At 45.7% G+C, this 22,025-nt stretch overlaps 2 protein-coding genes across 2 annotated transcripts; one reads left to right on the forward strand and one right to left on the reverse strand.

Moving 5' to 3' along the window:
• Nucleotides 1-153: 153 nt before the first annotated feature.
• On the reverse strand, nt 154-20,638 carry top3b (DNA topoisomerase III beta). Its single transcript, XM_079270577.1, has 18 exons — nt 20,372-20,638; nt 11,561-11,692; nt 10,932-11,038; nt 10,780-10,854; nt 10,239-10,435; nt 9,181-9,337; nt 8,983-9,096; nt 7,866-7,956; nt 6,681-6,835; nt 6,393-6,498; nt 6,064-6,210; nt 5,611-5,784; nt 5,275-5,403; nt 4,974-5,123; nt 4,574-4,674; nt 1,492-1,693; nt 1,021-1,208; nt 154-541 (listed from the first exon to the last, which is right to left on the reverse strand). The coding sequence occupies exons 1-18, from the start codon at nt 20,439-20,441 to the stop codon at nt 269-271; spliced, it is 2,568 nt and encodes an 855-aa protein (XP_079126703.1). The 5' UTR covers nt 20,442-20,638; the 3' UTR covers nt 154-268.
• On the forward strand, nt 14,064-17,962 carry LOC306778958 (uncharacterized protein; the record flags this gene model as incomplete). The annotated part of the gene is made up of 2 exons (XM_079270698.1): nt 14,064-14,188; nt 17,734-17,962. 2 exons carry the CDS (start codon nt 14,064-14,066, stop codon nt 17,960-17,962), a joined length of 354 nt encoding a protein of 117 aa, XP_079126824.1.
• Nucleotides 20,639-22,025: the final 1,387 nt, after the last annotated feature.

A 22,025-nucleotide genomic window follows, 5' to 3' on the forward strand; every position in this document is an offset into this window, starting at 1 on the left:
ACGCAGTTAAATAAATATATTTAAGCACATTTCTGTTATAACGTGTAACAATTGTGTCACTGCAATTCTTTACGCACCATTTTTTATTATGTTTCCTTGAAACAGTATTAAAGTTGACAGCTTACTGTATATATATTTATAAGCTCTTTTTATGGTAAACAAACACTTGAGGCAAACATTTTCCAAATACATATTTTACTCCAGTGTAATTAAATACACGTTAAAACAAATGGAAAGATGAAAAAACCGGATGCACTACAAACAGACACTATACAAAGTAAGCTGCCAAGGCGGCCATTTTGTCTTTAGGTTTTTTGGGATTGCCACGGCGTCCTCTGCCACGTCCCCGTCCTCCTCGCCTCGCACCCCCACCCCGGTACCTCATGGTGGCATGTTTGAGCTCCACCAGATCCTGGAAGACTGGATCACAGAAAACACAGCCGGTGTGTTGGGTCTCGCCGTCAGGGAGTGGAGTGCGAGTCTTGTTGAAGTCCACCGCGACCTGAGAGGCGTCGCAGGCATCGCAGCTCTCCTGAGCCACCTTCATGAACAGAGGAGAAGCACAGAGGCAGCACATCAATCAACAGAGATGTTCAGAGCGAAGCAATAAAACCTGCAAGGACGGCGAGGAACGAGTTCAAATCACTCCACAACTAACAGCCCACAGAGCGTCATACAGCGACTCACTGCACCTAAAGCAAGGTGCAATTTATGAAGAAATACATCTGTGAGCCACACACTGTCTTCATTACTATGAACACACACACACACTTGAATATATGTTGACTCAGTCCCACGGACACTGTGCTGCTGCCTCCAATAGAGCAGCGAGTGTGGATTCATTCAGCTCGTAGTTGCATTGATCAGGGAAATCAGCTGCTCATATGTTTGGTGCCTGCAGACGTTTGCATATTTAGATCACGGAGTGTGTTCTCTGCTCTAGGCCTATAAAGCACATTCAGACATCGTATGCAACATTGGGCCATAGACATAGGACAAGCTGAAGGAATATTCTCTTACCTGCACTCTGTGTGCATGTTCAAAGAAGTGCACCATCACGTTGCATTTATTACATGCCATCTTCCATTTTGGTCCAGAAGTGGGATCCAGCACCAGAACCCCCCCATCACACTCCACACACTGTCCAATGCCCAAAGAGTTGAGCGAGTGCTGACAGGAAGGATGGGTACATTCATTGCATCCCATACCTGGAAACAGCAGATAGATATGAATAGAGATCGATAAAAAGACTCATAAAGTACACAAAACACTCAATCTAACACACACCGTGTTAGATTCACTGTTGGCCCCAAGATAGAACTACAACTTCATCATGAAAGACCATTCAAAGATTCAGCATACGTCATCATCATCAAGTAATACATGACTTGCTGGTGTTGGGGCTAGTTTCACATCTGCTGTCAGGGTCACAATGCTGAGGCTCATCAGCCACTATGAGACTTCAGAGGGACATGATGAGACTGGTCCTACCTTTCTTCATGTCCCTGAAAGGCGGGTTGCTGAAGCAGTACGGGCACAGCGGGTAGCTTTTGCCCCGGGATCCAGAGGTCCACAGCACCAGCTCAAACTCGTCCAGCGGACAGCGGAGCTCCTTGTACAGCTTGATGGCTCCGTTCTGGGGGAGACTGTAGGTCTCGTCACAGTGGGAACAGTGGAGCCTGCTGGGCTTGCACTGGACATTAGGAAAGTAAACTAAAAATATTCAGATTCATAAAACCTTGCGTACCTCTGTGCTACTTCCTGTTATAAATCCCAAATCAACCTGTAGGTGTGTTCCGCTGGTCCAGCCTCACATCCCGCCCTCTACACGCACACATTCAACCACGAAGGGTCAATGCAGAGCACTTCATGATGCATCAACACGAGCTTCTGATCAGTGGGTCTCTACGGTGAGAGTACTGGGAGGAAGAATCAGGGTTCCCACGCTTGCCTTGAAAAAAATGTCCATGCTACCTCCTGATTTTCCAGGTACCATATTAAGTGATGATCTATAGGCCCCTGAAGCTTTCCGCCCCCCTCCTCTCACACACAACCCCCTAGGACACCTGACTACTTACTTGATTTAAAAGATGTGCCAGTCAAGTCTACATTGTAAATGCTTAGAGATTATGTCTTATTGATGATATCAATGCATGAAATAATGCAACAAGCTGTAGATGAACAACAAACGTGTTTTGTAGACCCAGACAGCCAGAACCTCACTGCACCGACTGTCTCCTAAAAATGACGTTCCCCCAAAACTAAAATGCATTCTCAATTACGCTCCACTAAAAATGTATTTTCTCCCTGATTACGTTTGTGTTTGACTTATTACATTGACGTATTACAAATACGTTTCTAATCAACATTGTAACACCACCACGCCTCTCCTTCTCCCTGTTACGCGGTCAGAATACGACCACAACACGCCGCCTGTCTCCAGCAGCAACACGCTCATCAGGCCGAGCAACGAGGAACATTACGCGGCTACAACACCTCCACAAAGGCCCGCGTGTAAAATCCGGGAGTATTTGTCATACGTCAAACACAAACATAATCAGGGAGAAAATACGTTTTTAGTGGAGCGTAATTGAGAATGCATTTTAGTTTTGGGGGAACGTCATTTTTAGGAGACAGGACTGCACCATGAGACCACCATTACATTTTTCCTCTCGCGCACCACTAGAGGCAGCTCGCGCACCCCCTGCTCTACAACATGGGATCATCCATTTCTATCTACAGTAAAGGTTGTTCACATGTAAAGGGTTTTTATAAACTCATCTTAATTCTGTGCTCAATAGTTTCATTTTATTACTATTTTACACATCATCCAATGAAATTTTCCAGGACAACTGTTTCAATTTCCATGTAAGTGTTAACTTTTGCTCAGTTTCCATGACTTTTCCAAACCTGGAAAATGAAAAAATGAATTCCATGTTTTCCAGGTACCGTGGGAACCCTGAGAATGTCTGAGCTGATCTCTGAACACTTGTGAGCTCGGTACAATCAAACACTGAACCAGGCACGTTCAGGCAACCAAAACCTTTACAATCAACTTTCATGAAGGGAAAACACACTGTGGAAGGGTTAACGTTGTAAGACGAAAGCATGGACAGCTACCTAACCGGACACCACAGTGGTAGCGACCTGTCAATCAGCGTGTAGCCCCGCCCTAAAGCATCCCCTGCTTTATGGTCTGTGTGACTCTAAATGGACCATAATGTACTAAATGAACATCATGCTGTATTGAAGAAGACTTGAAACTAGAGATTGAGACATAAACTCATGTTTACAATGTTTACTGAGGTAATAAATCAAGAGAGAAGTAGAGTCATTTTCTATAGACTTCTACACAACCAGAGGAGTCGCCCCCTGGTGGACACTAGAGAGAATACAGCTTTGAGTTTCAGTCACAGAGTTTGCCGCCTATCGAAGGCGCAGAAATGATCTCTCGTCTCATTCTGTTCCACTGGGAGCAGCTGTCGAGTCAAAGGTGACACCTATTGGTAGTATTTGGTGAAGGAATCTACTGTTTGGGTTCATGTCTAGCCGGTTTGAACAACAACAACAACAACCCCACTTAAGACTGCAAACACGAAAAGGTCAGAGTGTTTTCAAACGCATTCTGGGTTATTGTGTGAAGACAAACAGGCCAGAGAAGTGAATTAATTCCATTCTAAATTAAATATATAACAATAGAAGATGCCACTGTATGTATGACACAAATGTTGTATTGCTAAAGCACATGAGAGCTCCATGCGACTCCCAGTCGCTGCATGTGCTGGATTCCTAATGTAAACTTCCATGACAGACGGATAAAGTTCCTTGAATCTGTAATGAGGCAGAAACGTACATTCTAGTTGTGCGTGGACCAGTTTAAACATGTGACTTCTTCACCCTACGTAGCTCCCAGAGTACTTTATTCATGGTTACCTTGTGGTTTCCACCAGAACAGACCACTTAACAGTCACACGCAACCCACCACGCACATATTCAGACAAAATAACAATGACAAAGAGATCTGCAGCCTCATGATTCATTCATGGCTTTAAAAGCAGGCTGAAATGCTAATGAAGGGAACACTGCTTTAGCATTTTAAAGTTCTTCTTTAAAGCTGAAGCTAGAAGGCCAACGCACAGCAGCAAGACAGGAAGTGAGCGGCGGTGCAATACGTCAGCAGGGTTTAACGTTAAGGTGGGTTAGAAATCGACTTCTCCAGAGTCACTTGTTATTTGCCCCGATACAAACTGTTTTATTTGTTAGCGATTATCAAATAACAACAACGACTGAAGTTAATTGTCAGGTGTAATCTTTATCCAAGTCAAAATGGTCACTTCTGCTTCAGCACATTTCTACCACACAAGTGAGTTACTAGATCTACTTGCCCGATGAGGTCTTGTACTTATATTATATATGTTGCTCACGGATAACTGAGGGCGCAGTGACTCAACAAGGGGCTTGTAGCATTACTGTGTTAAAGTGGGAAAATTGGCAAAAGTTGGCTGTGGTACCCCATTGTCTTGTCCTGTGATGTTAACGGCACTTTTTAAATGTCTGATACTCTTCTGCTAACCTGGATGTACTTCATGAAGCGGTGGCACTTGCCACAGCGGGACAGCGGCTTCCCAGAGGCAGCGATCGGGGAAAAGGAGACCTCCATCAACTCATCCATGCCTGTAAACACACAACAGACAGAACGCTGGGCCTGAGCTGCATAGAAATGCACGAGGAACCTTTGATGTGAGGGTGTGTGCACTTGCTTGTGTGTGAGGCGCAACGCTATTCTACTTGCTAGTTGTTGTCTATCCTGCAATTACAGTGAGACGAGAGATGTGACCCAAGACCAGATCATCATTTTATTGTATGAAAGACCTAAAACAAGTCATGGTATCAGGACCAGCTGTGCGTGAGGATGCCATGACCTGCTGTTGACCTGCTGTTGACCTGCTGTTGCTGTGATGCAGTGAACTTACTGGGGATGGAGTCCACAAAGTAGTGGAACTTCCTCTTGAAGATGTCCAGCGTGTGCTGCAGGACCTGCTGGAAGTTGGCCTTACCCAGAGAGATAAGGGTCAGCTGCTTCTCCACAGCGCTGCGGATGGTGGGCAGCACCAGCTCTGCATCTGCAAAGCACACGTTTAAATTCTCATTCATTTATTTATAGAGGACAATCAGTTAACACAGCGTCCAAAGAGGATTCTGCAATGTTCTAGAAACCTGCAATCAATGCAGAGCTATACCTCCCACAGTGTGCATCATTAGGAGGTAAATTACCTGTCTTGTAGTAACCATGGACCAGGACAATGCCCAGGTTGGTTGGCTTCAACTTGCGTCCGTTCTCCACAGTCACATAGTTCCTTTGGCAGATGTTGTTGATGTGGACAGGAATGCTGGCATCAGTACCTGAAGACGGAGGACAGACGGCAACATCTGTAAAACTGGTTCTTGTCATCATCATCACTCTGCAGATGAATGCCGTCATGCAGGTCATCTTACAGACGCAGCAGCATCAAGTGGTGAGTATTAACTTCTACTAATCTGCATATAAAAAGGCTGGAAAACAAATCTAGCCACCAGAACAGACCATGAACAGACATTGCAGAGGTTTACCAATGCCATGTTTCTCCATGAGGGTGATGAGTTCAGCCTCGGTCAGGTACTCTGGGGGGCTGGTCTGCTTCTCCACCAGCTTGATCTCGTCCACTGTGAAAGTGTCTCCACGCTCACACACAGGCATGGCCTCCTCCAGAGGGATGCCCTGCCACGGCATCACTGCAGTGTAACCTAAGGAGAGAATCTGCACTCAGCACAGAGTGGGTTGAAGCAGCTTCTCGTAGTCCTTCCTTACTTCTTAGTGACTACTAGCGAGTATTAAACTAGTGACTTATTAAATCAGGCTGAAACTTTAGCAATACGTCTTTCTAGAAATGAAAATCCTCGAGATTTTAACCTCTCCATCCCGTTACTATAGACGAGTTGGTGAACAAGAGTTAATGCACAGTAACCCGCACCGACTCCTTCAGGGATTTCAGATCCATGAAGGGTGCGAGCAGCTGGCGTTACCTGGTGATATCAGGGTTTTGCCGCTACACGAGAAGGCCTCTGTGCCGATGCTGAAGTCAATGGTGGTCTGCAGGTATTTGCAGTCCTGACTGAGAGTGGCAATGAAATGGCGTGTGATGTAGTCGTACAGCCGCCAGCCATCACTTCCTGTGAATAGCAGAGGAGGAAGAAGTGGGGTTAGAGCGTAACATGGAGGGGATGTAAGAGTGAAAGGGCTCCTCGTCTGTACAAATGACTATTTTGACAGCTGCCGTCCTGCCCTTACTTTGTAATCTGATGTGGGACATGTATTATCGATTATCCATTGTTGAATTAGTTGTACGACTCACCCAGCTCCGCTTCTGAGGCGGCACGCATGGGGGTGATAGGTGGATGGTCTCCCACATCAGCTCCTTTCCTGGGTCGGTTCAATCCAGTTGAAAGCAGAGCCTTCACCTGATGGAGAGGGAACCACGGTTCTGTTTATCCGCGATCGATCGGCCTCTGTATGCATACACCACTGGCCTTAAATGCCTCATGGCGTGAATACTATTGATCCGTGTTCCCACAGTTTTAGCGACGGTCTCAGATCCTCAGGGAAGACTAAGACTAAGACTTGGTGCCACAGTGGTGCTCACCTCTTCTGCCCACATGGGATTGCTGGTCTGCTGCTTCAGCACCCCCTTCAGGTCAAAGTTCTCTGGGTAGTGGGTTGTTTCAGTACGTGGGTAGCTGATGTAGCCCTGAATGTACAGGCGCTCTGCAATCTGCATGGTATGCTGGGGACCCATGCCTGAGACAGCAAAGCATTACATCGTGTTCTCTTCTTCTTGCACCGTCACAACTGGAGCTCATACTGCTTGTTGCTGTTGATCTTACTGGTTTCCAAAGGTTTTAGACAGTCACGTCAATATCCAGACTGAAAGCTGTCCATATTATTTAAAAGGGGATTTTCCTTGAACCAGTTTGGAATATATAAGATCAATTCCTGTCCAATTTCACCATTACCTTCCATTGGGAAACGACTGAAACTGCACCTTCTATATTTGTGTTTATAGTTTAGAATGACAGAAAGTCTTTTAATTATTTGGAAGAATAAGGCTGAATATTCTACATGTTTCTCATCACGCGTACAGTGTTTGTTTCCAGAGCCTAAAGTATCGTGCCATTATATTGTGCCAGAGAGCTCCGCTGCTGTCCAGACTGGCTGACATGTTCCTTCATCACCATGAGCTGTTTGAGGAGATTATTGAGCCTTTATTTCTAAAACAAACTAGACATTTGTGAGGCGTTTTTCAAGATGTATGTCTTCAGTAGGAACCAACGAGCTTGGGGCTGAGTGACAGACTCGTGTAGTCAGAAAGCATTTAGAGACAGACTCTCACATTCCTGGTTTTGCTCTCTTCTTGGGAATTGTACACAGAAGAGACATCTGAAACACCAGCCCGATCCTTTACCTTTACAATCCACTCTAAGATCATGGCCAGAAAGATGATGGACCTCTCGTTTCTACATTCAGCTTGTGGAAAACGAGCTATTTGATGACATCAGTCAAATTGTGATGCAGAGATTTTATTACTTTCTTAAAATGATGAGGAAAATATTCAGCAGATTAATTAACAATAAAATAAATCTAAAGTTGGAGCCCAAATCCAAACAAAGTCATGCTTAACGTCAGCACTGACCACCTCACAATAACATGCATTCACACGTTCCAATATTCCCAAATATTCACTCTCCTTCAATGAATTACCGAGAGCAGAACTAACAGATAAAAGGAGTGAACAGCCGGTGAAATGCTGCTTGTGTTGATGTGAACATACCTAAGGAGGAGCTGGCCACTCTCAACATCTCCACAGTGTTCAGGGCCTGAGGCCTCTGCTTCGCCTTCTCCTTCTTACTCACCGACTCCACCTGATGAAGAGAGGCACCATGATGCAGCTTCACATCAGAGGCCAGCTGTCGGTCAATCCATCAGTGTGGGAAATGAATCGTGTAGCACTCACACAACTTCTCTTGTGAAGTTTTATTTCCAGTTTACGTTTCTTAATATTTGGTGATCTGTAGGTGACTTTAATATTCATGTGGATGCTGATAATAATAGCCTTAGTACTGCGTTTATCTCATTCGATTGGCTTCCGTCAGAGTGAACAGACCCACTCACTGTTTTAACCCTCGACCTGGTTCTGACTGATGGCATTCAAATAGAAGATTTAATAGTCTTTCCACAGAACCCTCTTTCATCGGACCATGATCGAATAACTTGTGAATTCCTTCTAACGGAGTGTACGGCATTAAGCAAGACTTACTACACTAGATGTCTGTCTGGTGCTGTAGCTCACTTTAAAGAAGTGATTCCGTCTGTATTTAACTCAACACCACGCTTCAGTATAAACGAGGACTCCTGTGCTAACTTTAGTCCGTCCCAGGTTGATCATCTTGTCGACAGTGGTACAGGCTCACGGAGAATGACACGAGACTCTATTGCTGCTCTCAAACAGAAGACAGTAAAACAAAGCAGGTTCACTCCACGGTACAACCCTCAGACCCGCAAATTAAAGCAAACATCATGAACACTTTAGAGAACATGAGGTTCCACTAACTTGTAAGAATCTGGGTTAGTCTGGCGAGACAGTCTTAAGACATAAGAAGGTCCTCCGTGATGTCACAGCAGCTTGTTACTCATCATTAATAGAGAGAGAGGGTTCTTCCTCTTCTGTTGTGAGGGTCAAAGGTCAGAGGATGTTGTGTGTGTACCGATTGTAAAGCCTCTGAGACAAATCTGTGATTTTAGGCTATAAAAAATAAAATGAATTTACCAGAAATAAAGGAAACATCAAAATCTAAATATTGACGTCATTACAGTAGTATCAGTGAGGCTATAAAACAGCCACACCGCAGACACACTGTTATTCAATAGAATCATCATGAATTACTTACTTGGGCTTCCCTGGATGTCTTGGCCAGGTTGACGAACATCTGACCCACGTCCCTGTCGAAGACCCTCACCCGGTTCCAGTCCAGTGTCAGTGGGCTGTCCTTCCCTCTGAATACCTGACCACAACACAGCATGCCGGTCAGTATAGCACGGGAGGAAGAAGTGATAGACACTGTAGAAGGGAATGAAACCAGGCGCACCTTTGCCTGGATGACCCAGTACGTCTCTGGTTTAAAGGACTGGATCTTGTCATGGCGTTCCACACAGAAGCCTAGTGTTGGGGTCTGGCATGGTCCAAACGAGATCAAGGAGGAGTCTAGGTTGCCGTACTTACCCTGGAAATATTTGGTCTGGAACCTGAAAAACATTTGACCAAACAAAGGACAGTCGTCATCAAACGCATGTCATCCTGAATAAAGAATCGGATGCAATTTGGATTATTTCGTCTATTTAACTGACTACATAACCTAAAGCCGAGTATGCAATGACGTGAATTCCATCAGTAAACATGATTCTTGATCAAGTTTCAAGTCGACCTACTCTTTGTACACAGGTTGGTGTTAGTGTGCTCCAACCTCTGTATCGAGACCTGGTGCTGGTTGGATCAGTGGTTTACTCAGGGACCATGTGATCACAATGCCCTGGATGGAGATCTGGCCCCTGACGTTGTCATCTCTCTCGGCCTCTCAGAACTTTCTTTGTCATATTTCTACTTTGATGCAGTGAAGACAGGCACGGTCAAAACCCTTAACGGTCACAATTGTCCAATATGTAGTGAACGTGATTTGGTCCGCACAGCTAATGGGACTGTCCGGACACCGTGATGGGATGCATGGATGTCGCAGCTATTTCATGACTTTTTAAATGATGAGCTTCCCCCACCATCGTCACCATGTCACCAATGATTGCATCGGTCAGAGCGCTTTGTCGGTGCTTCACTATCGAATCCATTCCGCTTGATCAGTGAGAGAACCTCCATGGACCATGTTTCCATTGCTGCCTTTCACACAGGCAGCTTCTCACACAGCACACATACATACACACACACACACACACACACACACGCTCGCCACGCAGTGCAGCGCGCTACGCCCAACCTCCGTCAGACAGCGACGAGCCATTAGAAGTAATGGGCTCAACTGTTACTGCAAGCCATTGTTACATCAGTTGATACAACTGGCTAGCTGATAATTGTGTGAGTTTGTGTTAAATTGATGAAAGAAACAACAGTGAAACGGTTGTAGCTGTAGAACGGTACCGGGTGAAGGCACAGCCGATGCGCAGATCCAGCTCCTGACGTGCATCCACGGACAGGGCTTCATTGCGGTTGGGCTCTCCAAGGCAGTTCATGGCATTGCAGAGGTCGGTGTCAGTGATGGAGCTGAATTTGGCGCGGTAAACAGTTTGCTCCCCAACACTCCCCTGGTTCATCACCGGCTCGATGGCATCCAGGACCTGGAGGCAAGAGAAACAATGACCGGTGGAAAGATGGCAATATAAAGTCAATGTTGCTTTAAGTAAAAGTATTCAAAGTGTTAACATCACATGATATGTTCATGGAAGGCTTACGTTGGTTTATAATTATTGACGAAGTTATGTGTTCATCACTTTAATGTTACAGCAGGTAAAGGTAGAGCTCATTTTAATGACATAATATACTTCATAACTAGGGTATATATATGTCTTCATAACACATCATTAATGTCGTCAATTCAGCTCCACCGTTTGAGACGAGCACTGCCCGCGTATCAGCTGTGTCAAACACAGAGTGAGAGGAACACACACACACCCTGAATTACCTCAAAGCAGATGTTCTCGCCTTCTTTATCACAGTCCAACCATAAAACCACGTAGTCACAGCCTCTGGCTTCAACCTGACATGAACACAGAACCTTGGGGTCAGCACCAAAGCACGACACACTGACATCCAGCTGAAACCAACCACACCTACCTGGAGGAACTTGACCATGTTGAGTTTGGGGTTGGCCTCCTTCTTCTCTGTGGGAGCCTTGCTAAAGAGCTCTGCAGGGTCCACCTTGTCCCAGTTGTTGTACTTCCCTAGAAAAGAAAAGAGCAAAGTTCATCAACGGTTTGAGCACATTTACGAGTAAAGCAAAGAGTTTGGATGTTTGGAAGGGGCAGAGCACTGGTATACGGCAACTGCATGGCGTCATTTCAACGTCACTATAAACCCTCAACGATTCCAAATGTTATCTTTTTACTTTGTTATCGTCACTATTGTGTCATGCAATGTAAAAGGAATAGTAAATGATTGATTGTGTTTTCAGCCATCATTTCTACTTCTTTGAAGAATCACCAGGACCAGAGGCCTGTTCCTCACAGCTAGATTATGGCTTTTCTTACACATAGTTACACGTATACTGTACGGTCACCGGTCACGGCTAATGAGCTGAAAACGGTCCTGTTTCGATCGATTGCATTGCAACGTTACGTCCATTTCTATTCTCTCTTCCTCAGTCAATGAGGTAAACTAATGCGATTACATTTTAAAGCACAGCAAGGAAATGCCATGAATGAAAGTTGGGTGTGTGAGCAGGACCTAGTCTGGATGGTACCCACCGATGAAATCCAGACTCATCACATGTCCACAGACAGAAGTCATCTTGAAGCGTACACTTTGGCCCTGGAAGCTGCCGGGGTATTCGTGCACCGAGCATGCTCCGTTGAGCCCCTTGCGACTTGTACAGTTTCCTTAAGGACAAGGAGAAGAGATGAGGTACTCAGTCAATACGGCCATTTAAAAGGTAAAAGACTTCACCACAAGAGCATTCAGAACATGTCCACGTCCATATTAGAACGAAAGCATATACAGTGAAATACAACGCCTTCAACAGAAGTGATCGATAGCAAAGGCAATGAATATTGTTTCAACTCTAACGGAACGATCCAGACCAGTACTGAACGTATCCTACCAACAAGTACTCGTGTACCAACGCCTGACAGAACATCATTCCTCATAAAAAATTAAATTTTCTTCTTTACAAAAACATATGCTGTCTGAAAGTATACAGAAGTACATTGTATGTTAAACGGTCGTGTTTCGATGTTTAACAGTGGTGTGTTGTAAACTTATGCAGGATGCAACAAATGTTTGGCCACCGAAACAAAAACTATAATTATAGAATAATGCCAACATAATCTTCCATAATATGCCAAAATTAAAGAAGATTTGTTCGTATATTTAAGTGTATTGAACTTTTGTCAAACTTTTCAAATGCGCTCAAAAACGTAAACATGAAGTGACTTCTGAAACCAGAGCGAACGCTGGCTGATGAGTCAGATTGGTGGCTAGTGAGACAGGAACATGTGAGCTCTAATGGCTGTGTCCCATTTCTCAGTAAGGGGGGGGGGGTCCTCACTCGGTTACCTGGACTCAAGGCTGCACGCCGACGTCATCTCTGCTCTCTCGAGGCTGAATGCTAATGACACACACACACACACACACAGGATGCTAGACACATAAATAGAGCCAGGTCCAGGTCCAGGACCCAGTGAACTACCAGAGGAAAAACACACCAATCTCCAGTCATAACCTTCTGCCATGGATCGGCTCCAGGTAAGAAAGCTTGATGTTGATGATGACTGACTGTTCAGATAGCTTCCACTGAGGCTACACGTGGCTGACCTTCAGAGTAGACCAGCTATGACTTGAAAGGACACGTTTACATTTATCCAAGTCTACCGTAGTTCATGCTCTCACCCCAACATGCATGTTGAAATAGTTATGGGTAGCTGTAATCATACTGGCTGTGAGATGTGAGACAAAATCCCCCGTCCTTATCTCAGCAGCATTGCAGTTCATGGTTTAGTTCAGGTGAAGCTAATACAAGGTCTCAGTCTGAGGCAGACGAATCCGCTGCACATCGTTTCAAAGTTACAGTCGGTCAACAAAACCTGGAATGTGATAGTGAACCTGTTTGATTGGATTCGTTTCTGAACTGAAGGACAGAATTGTATTTTGAGCAGAAGGAAAGTGACAAATTGTCAGCGAAGTGATTAGAATCCATCTTTGGGGATCATCGTCTGTACAGACGTTCATGGTAATCCATCCAGGACCTATTGAGATATTTCAGTGTGGACCAGCCGGCCCTACTGCCACGCCGCTAGTGTGTTTAAAAACCACAAGTACGAAGATTAAAGAATTGCAGTTGCAGTTGCAGTGGGTATAAAAATCAGCAAACAAGATTGCTGCACTGGTGTGTAAAGTCCTCCAGCAAAGTCCTGAATGATTCTGGTTTCTATAGATCTTGTGCACAAGATGCGGATCTATGAAAAAGATCATTTGTGTCCACGAGATGAAATAGGAGTTCAGGACTTCACTTTACAGACATGCAGGAACATTTGTCAGGTTATGTGCATCTTCCAGAAGGCATCAGTGAGTAAATGGGCAAACTGTATGCAGAGAATATGCAGAAGACGCAGAATAATAACGCCCAGCTGGACCTGACTCATTTCAAACTGACGTCCAAAGTTATATGGAACCAGAGGAAAGGCTGATATTCACCGACATTCTGACGATACCACACTCATGCTTTGGTACAGAACACAGAATAGAAGTTCTCAAACGTTACAAGAAAGAAAACGCTCTAAAATCACCACCTATCTAATGAAAGAATACGTAATAAAGACCACGTATCTGACCATCAATGTGATCGGCTTACTGGACAGGCTTTGAAACATTTTAGTGAGAACAAAACAAATGCTGACGTTTAAATCCCAGCTGAGTCAAAACTGTCTTTATTAAATAGAGTATGAAATACCTCCAGCCAGTCGTCTGCTGTGACTTGATGAAGGAGAAGAACAGACCACTATCAAGTCTACAACAACGTGATCGGATACACATTGGTCAGTTTGATCCTGCTGTATTCTCCACACTGCACAGTGGGTGAACTGAATCTGATAGCATCTCTTCATGCTTCCACATTTGAATTTGGACAGACAAACTAGAGACATCTGCAGGTAGCTGGCACAGAGTCCGTCCACACTAACACCAGTTATTGTCTGTACCCAGCTGCTGCGTGTCCTTCTGCTGTGTCTGATGGCCCGTCACCAGAGTGTGGCCATGCCACTGGGCGACCAGTGTGTGGACGAATCCTTCTGTACATACAGCCTGCAGGACTACCACAGCCAGCTGGTCAACCTGCCCAACCGCATCAACGAGCGCAGCATTGCAAGTTGGACCTACGTGTAAGTATACATGACATGTATCACGAAGGTGTAACTTCACTCCCAGGTCTGAACCTAACTCCACCCACTGAAACACAGACTCTCCACCCACTGAAACAGACTCTCCACCCACTGAACACCGACTCTCCATCCACTGAACACAGACTCTCCACCCACTGAAACACAGACTCTCCATCCACTGAAACACAGACTCTCCACCCACTGAAACAGACTCTCCATCCACTGAACACCGACTCTCCACCCACTGAAACACACTCTCCACCCACTGAACACCGACTCTCCACCCACTGAAACACAGACTCTCCACCCACTGAAACACAGACTCTCCACCCACTGAAACACAGACTCTCCACCCACTGAAACACAGACTCTCCATCCACTGAAACACAGACTCTCCACCCACTGAAACACAGACTCTCCACCCACTGAACACAGACTCTCCACCCACTGAAACACCGACTCTCCACCCACTGAAACAGACTCTCCACCCACTGAAACACAGACTCTCCACCCACTGAAACACAGACTCTCCACCCACTGAACACAGACTCTCCACCCACTGAAACACCGACTCTCCACCCACTGAACACCGACTCTCCACCCACTGAAACACAGACTCTCCACCCACTGAAACACAGACTCTCCACCCACTGAAACACAGACTCTCCACCCACTGAACACAGACTCTCCACCCACTGTCCACCCACTGAAACACAGACTCTCCACCCACTGAAACAGAATCTCCATCCACTGAAACAGACTCTCCATCCACTGAAACAGACTCTCCATCCACTGAAACACAGACTCTCCATCCACTGAAACACACTCTCCACCCACTGAACACCGACTCTCCACCCACTGAAACAGACTCTCCATCCACTGAAACAGACTCTCCACCCACTGAAACAGACTCTCCATCCACTGAACACAGACTCTCCACCCACTGAAACACCGACTCTCCACCCACTGAAACACCTACTCTCCATCCACTGAAACACAGACTCTCCACCCACTGAACACCGACTCTCCACCCACTGAAACACAGACTCTCCACCCACTGTCCACCCACTGAAACACCGACTCTCCATCCACTGAACACAGACTCTCCATCCACTGAACACCGACTCTCCACCCACTGAAACACCGACTCTCCACCCACTGAAACACAGACTCTCCACCCACTGAACACCGACTCTCCACCCACTGAAACACAGACTCTCCACCCACTGTCCACCCACTGAAACACCGACTCTCCACCCACTGAACACAGACTCTCCATCCACTGAACACCGACTCTCCACCCACTGAAACACAGACTCTCCACCCACTGAAACACAGACTCTCCACCCACTGAAACACAGACTCTCCACCCACTGAAACACAGACTCTCCACCCACTGAAACACAGACTCTCCACCCACTGAAACACAGACTCTCCACCCACTGAAACACAGACTCTCCACCCACTGAAACACTGACTCTCCACCCACTGAAACACAGACTCTCCACCCACTGAAACACAGACTCTCCACCCACTGAACACAGACTCTCCACCCACTGAACACAGACTCTCCACCCACTGTCCACCCACTGAAACACAGACTCTCCACCCACTGAAACAGACTCTCCATCCACTGAAACACAGACTCTCCATCCACTGAAACACACTCTCCATCCACTGAAACACACTCTCCATCCACTGAAACACACTCTCCACCCACTGAACACCGACTCTCCACCCACTGAAACAGACTCTCCATCCACTGAAACAGACTCTCCATCCACTGAAACAGACTCTCCACCCACTGAAACAGACTCTCCATCCACTGAACACAGACTCTCCACCCACTGAAACACCTACTCTCCATCCACTGAAACACAGACTCTCCACCCACTGAACACCGACTCTCCACCCACTGAAACACAGACTCTCCACCCACTGTCCACCCACTGAAACACCGACTCTCCATCCACTGAACACAGACTCTCCATCCACTGAACACCGACTCTCCACCCACTGAAACACCGACTCTCCACCCACTGAAACACAGACTCTCCACCCACTGAAACACAGACTCTCCACCCACTGAAACACAGACTCTCCACCCACTGAAACACAGACTCTCCACCCACTGAAACACAGACTCTCCACCCACTGAAACACAGACTCTCCACCCACTGAAACACAGACTCTCCACCCACTGAAACACAGACTCTCCACCCACTGAAACACAGACTCTCCACCCACTGAAACACAGACTCTCCACCTACTGAAACACAGACTCTCCACCCACTGAAACACAGACTCTCCACCCACTGAAACACAGACTCTCCACCCACTGAAACACAGACTCTCCACCCACTGAAACACCGACTCTCCACCCACTGAAACACAGACTCTCCACCCACTGAAACACAGACTCTCCACCCACTGAAACACACTCTCCATCCACTGAAACACAGACTCTCCACCCACTGAAACACAGACTCTCCACCCACTGAAACACAGACTCTCCACCCACTGAACACCGACTCTCCACCCACTGAAACACAGACTCTCCACCCACTGAACACCAACTCTCCACCCACTGAAACACAGACTCTCCACCCACTGTCCACCCACTGAAACACCGACTCTCCACCCACTGAACACAGACTCTCCACCCACTGAAACACAGACTCTCCACCCACTGAAACACAGACTCTCCACCCACTGAACACACTCTCCACCCACTGAAACACAGACTCTCCACCCACTGAAACACAGACTCTCCACCCACTGAAACACAGACTCTCCACCCACTGAAACACAGACTCTCCACCCACTGAAACACAGACTCTCCACCCACTGAAACACAGACTCTCCACCCACTGAAACACAGACTCTCCACCCACTGAAACACAGACTCTCCACCCACTGAAACACCTACTCTCCACCCACTGAAACACACTCTCCACCCACTGAAACACCGACTCACCACCCACTGACACACCTACTCTCCACCCACTGAAACACAGACTCTCCACCCACTGAAACACAGACTCTCCATCCACTGAAACACCTACTCTCCACCCACTGAAACACACTCTCCACCCACTGAAACACCGACTCACCACCCACTGACACACCTACTCTCCACCCACTGAAACACAGACTCTCCACCCACTGAAACACAGACTCTCCACCCACTGAAACACAGACTCTCCATCCACTGAAACACTCCGTTTGTGTGGAGGTCCAATTATCAAGAAGTGAAAGTGGGGAATAGAACCCTCCATCTGCAGCAGCGTTTTGTGTTCATCACGTTCCTCTGCTCTGCATATTGTTTTTATTCTTGATATTGTGAACCTTTGCACATCCTCAAGAACATATATGTGCACACAGCTGCCAAGCTATTTCCTTTTAAATAGATACTAGCTCAGATAACGCTACATTGTTCTTTTTTCTGTTGTTCTTTTCTTCTATCCTTTATGTTTCATGTTTAAGCAGCAAAGAAATACATTTGAAGAAGTCAAAAGCAATGTCTCGATGTCCTCTCTCCCCAGGGAGAATATCGACCTGAACCGGGTGCCTCAGGTCATCCATGAGGCCAGCTGCCACACCAGCCACTCGTGCAGGGGACTGGACAACGCGTTCAGTCTGGAGACCATCCCCGTGTCCCTGAGGCTGCCTGTGCTCAAGAAGAACGCCAGCTGCTTCCCCACAGCCAGCTACTCTCTGGAGTTTGAGCTCATCACCATAGCTTGTATATGTGCCATCTCCAGGCACAGCTGAGCAGGACTGACTGCTCCAAGATTATATGTTTGTTAAGAACGTGCATGACGTAAAGATGGTGGTTTCTACAAATAGCCCATTTCACTCATTGTTACTGTTTTCCAGTCAACATAAAGATGCCTGTTGAGAGCTTATCATAGTCACTTTACATTAACTGATATCATTATTGTGTTTACATGGAGCATTCTGGCAGCCTGGTCAAATTCCTGAGTTAACTTGGGTCCAGTCTGTAGAGCTTTGTTCCCGTCGACAAGAAGTCTTAAAGAGTAACTGAACCCAAAGTTCTGGCCTACAGAACATTACAGATTCTGTCAGTAATGTGCTTTCCTACGCTGTGACCAGCGTGTGTGGATGAAGCATTACATTGTTCAATTTGACGGATTTAGCATCTGGCTAGTTAGCTGGCTAGCTTCCTGGTTCCTTGCTGATTTCATGCTACAGTGACAGAACATAAAGAGCCGCACATGACCTGCTGGGATGGGTTCACAGTACTTTAACATGAGACCCTTTCAATTAGACTTTATATGCAGGGCTAAGCTGTCTGTATGCTCGCGACTTGTTGGTGATGAAAGCTGGCTCCAGATCAGCTGATATATATATCCAGAATAGCTGTGTTTTAACCAGCAGCTCTGCATATTTACAACACAATATGTAGAATTCTAACACTTTGCACTAACATGTCAACACTCGGACCTGCGTCCGTCAGCAACACCACCCCACACACACACACGTTTTTCAGCAGGTTTAGGGTGTAGTTACTCTAAGTATTCTCCACTAAAACACACTCCAGTGTAAAGAGTACAGCTAGGGTTGTACGAAGGTCTCGAATATATTACTCAAACAAACGCAACGTTAATTACAAGATGTTATAAATTAATTACATGGAAAACTTAGAGTCAGTTAAAATGTAAACTATTTTACATTTTTTAAAGTGAAACCCCTGTGTATGATGATGTCATATAATAGAGCTATTAAAGTAAAGAACACATCATATGATGCTACATTTAGTGCTTTACCATATCAACAAATACACATCACACCCAGAGCCCTTTTGTCCACACAAACAATGAATTCATTTTCAATAGACGGCACTTTGCAGCCGGTGAACACAATCAAGCGATCATTATTATATGACTTCTACTCTCTTTAGTCTTTGTGAGGGTCCCAGGACAGAGGGTGTCACATGTGTACAGATTGTAAAGCTTTCAGGCAGATTTGTGATTTTGGGCTGTACAAAATAAATTGAATTTAACTGATTTGAATTTTTAACCAATAACCTTGTGCAGCATTAGACTCACATCCCGTGTGAACTGATGGAGAGTAAATCCATCTTACAGTGCCCCGTGCCATACCGCTATCCTCAGAGCTACTGTAGCTCCCTCGCGGCCTCGAGGCTTCCGGCACATGGAGGCGCCGTGGTTCCATCTCAGCCCTCTGCCCATTATTTGTGCATTTTTCTTAATGATGCAGTCGTGAACTTAGGTTCAGACACTTTGATGTTTGGAGTTTACAGGGTATGTTAGAGGCACTTCAGGGTTTAGTTACCCAGTCAGATGAAGTTACCACAGTAAACGACTGCGGTCGAGCCAGCCTCCCCTTCGAAAAACACCGTCAAGCCAGCCAGCACGTTGTTTTGCAGTGCGCGTTCGTACTAGGCATTACGGTAAGAGCGTGTAAGAACTGGCTTCAAAATATGAGCAAAGTTCCGGTGAATGTGACATTCATTCAATAAGTCTGTAAATCATAAATACATTAAAAACATAAATATATTGATACACAAATACATGAAACTAAATGCATGAATACAAAATTATACATTTTATGAATAACTTAAAAAACACAATTACCGCATATAACTGTATTTCAAAGAAAAATGTACTTCCAATTGTGTGAATACTTACTCATATTAATAAAGAATACATTTACACAGACCAGTACGACTTCAAAATGTCAGTACACTGCATCATATTCATAAACGTCAAGGTTACACTAAGTGACTAGTTTCTCTTGGATTGATAGCAGACCGTCAGAGGACATCAGGACATTATTATGGAGAATTTCAGAATAAATGACTTTTAAAATCTCATTCATGAGCCAATTTCCCTCAAATTTTAGATGAGTGCTTCTTTCTTTACAGATATGTTTTTCAACCTGCGCACATTCATTCACACACAGGGAATATGCCAGACAGCCAGCTTGTTTAAACTCACTCCTTGTCATTTACCGTCCATGATTTGAACTCGTCTGCTCGAATCACTGAAGGAGTGGAACCTCCCGTCGTTACGGCTAACCGGCTAACCGTATTACAGTGGAATAAGCACCGTTTTCAACAGAGTTAAATGATAACGTCGCTGTGGTCTGTTGCTATAAGCCTGCTGTTACATTACAGAACAATACATTCGGACCCACCTTTAGAGAGGATTTTGGCAATCGACTGGGCCAAGGACGGTTTCTCCGCCACCATCAGAACAGTCCTCATTCTGAATGAAGCGCGAGCAGCTCAGCTTCACACTGCAGTCCGTCGGTCACGAGCAGCTCGTCCCTGTGCTGAGAGCGTCCTGCTGTTACCTTCACGACCTCTCACCTCATCGAACCACAAGATCAAGAAACAAATCACAACTTGGCGTTAAATGGTATGCTAACAGATCCGGTTATGAACCACGAGAGGGGCCATGACAGTTTACACACACACACACACACACACACGGTTCTTCTTCTTCTTCTGCTTTGACGGTTGGCGAACAGCTTTAGAGGACATTACCGCCACCCACTGATCTGGAGTGTGAACTGATTTCTATACCCTGTCTCTAGATGACAGATAGATAGGTACTTTATTCATCCCCAGGGGGAAATTTGTATGTTACAGCAGCAAGACACACCAAAAAGGAAAGTAACAGAGGACCCAAAATATTAAGTGTTAAAAAATGCACAATATATACAATAGAATATCAGAGTATGACAAATTAAATATCAGAATATAGAATATATAAGATAAAACAAAAATGCACAGTATATACAATGAAATAGAATAGTGTTAAATTATCTGCCTAGGTGAAAAACTGAAAAACAGTCGTGCAAAAATTAAAAAATGTCACATCCCACAACAAAACAAAGGAAATGAATGGAGGATGAAGAAAAAACAATTCTCAAATTATATTCATTAGTCCCGTTGATTGTTTACAATCAAGCCACCAAGCGGCCCTGATGGTCACTACTACAAAAACGTTTTTCCTCCATTTTGCTGCCGGCTGTTTGTGACCATCAGGGCCGCTTCATCGACACCTACGTGGGCTGGCCCGGGTCAGTCCACAACTCGAGAGTGCTGCGCCACAGGCGTGCACTCTACCCTCCTCCAGGGCACTTCATCCTTGCTGACGGCGGGTACCCGTGCCTCCACCACCCACTCCCCCTCATCACTCCTTACAAGAGGCCATTGCAAGGTGTGGGAGCCCAGCGCTTCAACGGCCATCATTCCAGGGCACGCTCCATCATAGAGCGTGCCCTGGAATGATGAAGAGCCGGTTCCGGGCCATCTTCCTGCAAGCGCTGGAGGTGCACCACACCTTCCTCATGTAAGTAATCACGTACATCATACTGGGTGTTAGGGTTACATCCTACTGAGAGCGCCTAGGGCTTAGCCGGACGAGACTTTCAGAAAGACAATAATTGCCAAATCCTAACGACTCAGCTACGGGGTGAGATAAAAGGCCGAAGGTCTTGTTCCGACACCTCCAAGAGGAACCGAATCTTCGCAGGCGGGACAGCCGACGGAGTTACCGTCGTGTTAGGTGCGCAAGCCTTCCCTGCTTTCCCTCTTTCCTTAGTCTCGTTAGAATCCTCTCCTCTTTCCTTAGTCTAGTTAGAATCCTCTCCTCTTTCCTTAGTCTAGTTAGAATCCTCTCCTCTTTCCTTAGTCTCGTTAGAATCCTCTCCTCTTTCCTTAGTCTAGTTAGAATCCTCTCCTCTTTCCTTAGTCTAGTTAGAATCCTCTCCTCTTTCCTTAGTCTAGTTAGAATCCTCTCCTCTTTCCTTAGTCTAGTTAGAATCCTCTCCTCTTTCCTTA

The sequence above is a fragment of the Melanostigma gelatinosum genome (assembly GCF_949748355.1).
Source record: "Melanostigma gelatinosum genome assembly, chromosome: 6".
Lineage (NCBI taxonomy): Eukaryota > Metazoa > Chordata > Actinopteri > Perciformes > Zoarcidae > Melanostigma > Melanostigma gelatinosum.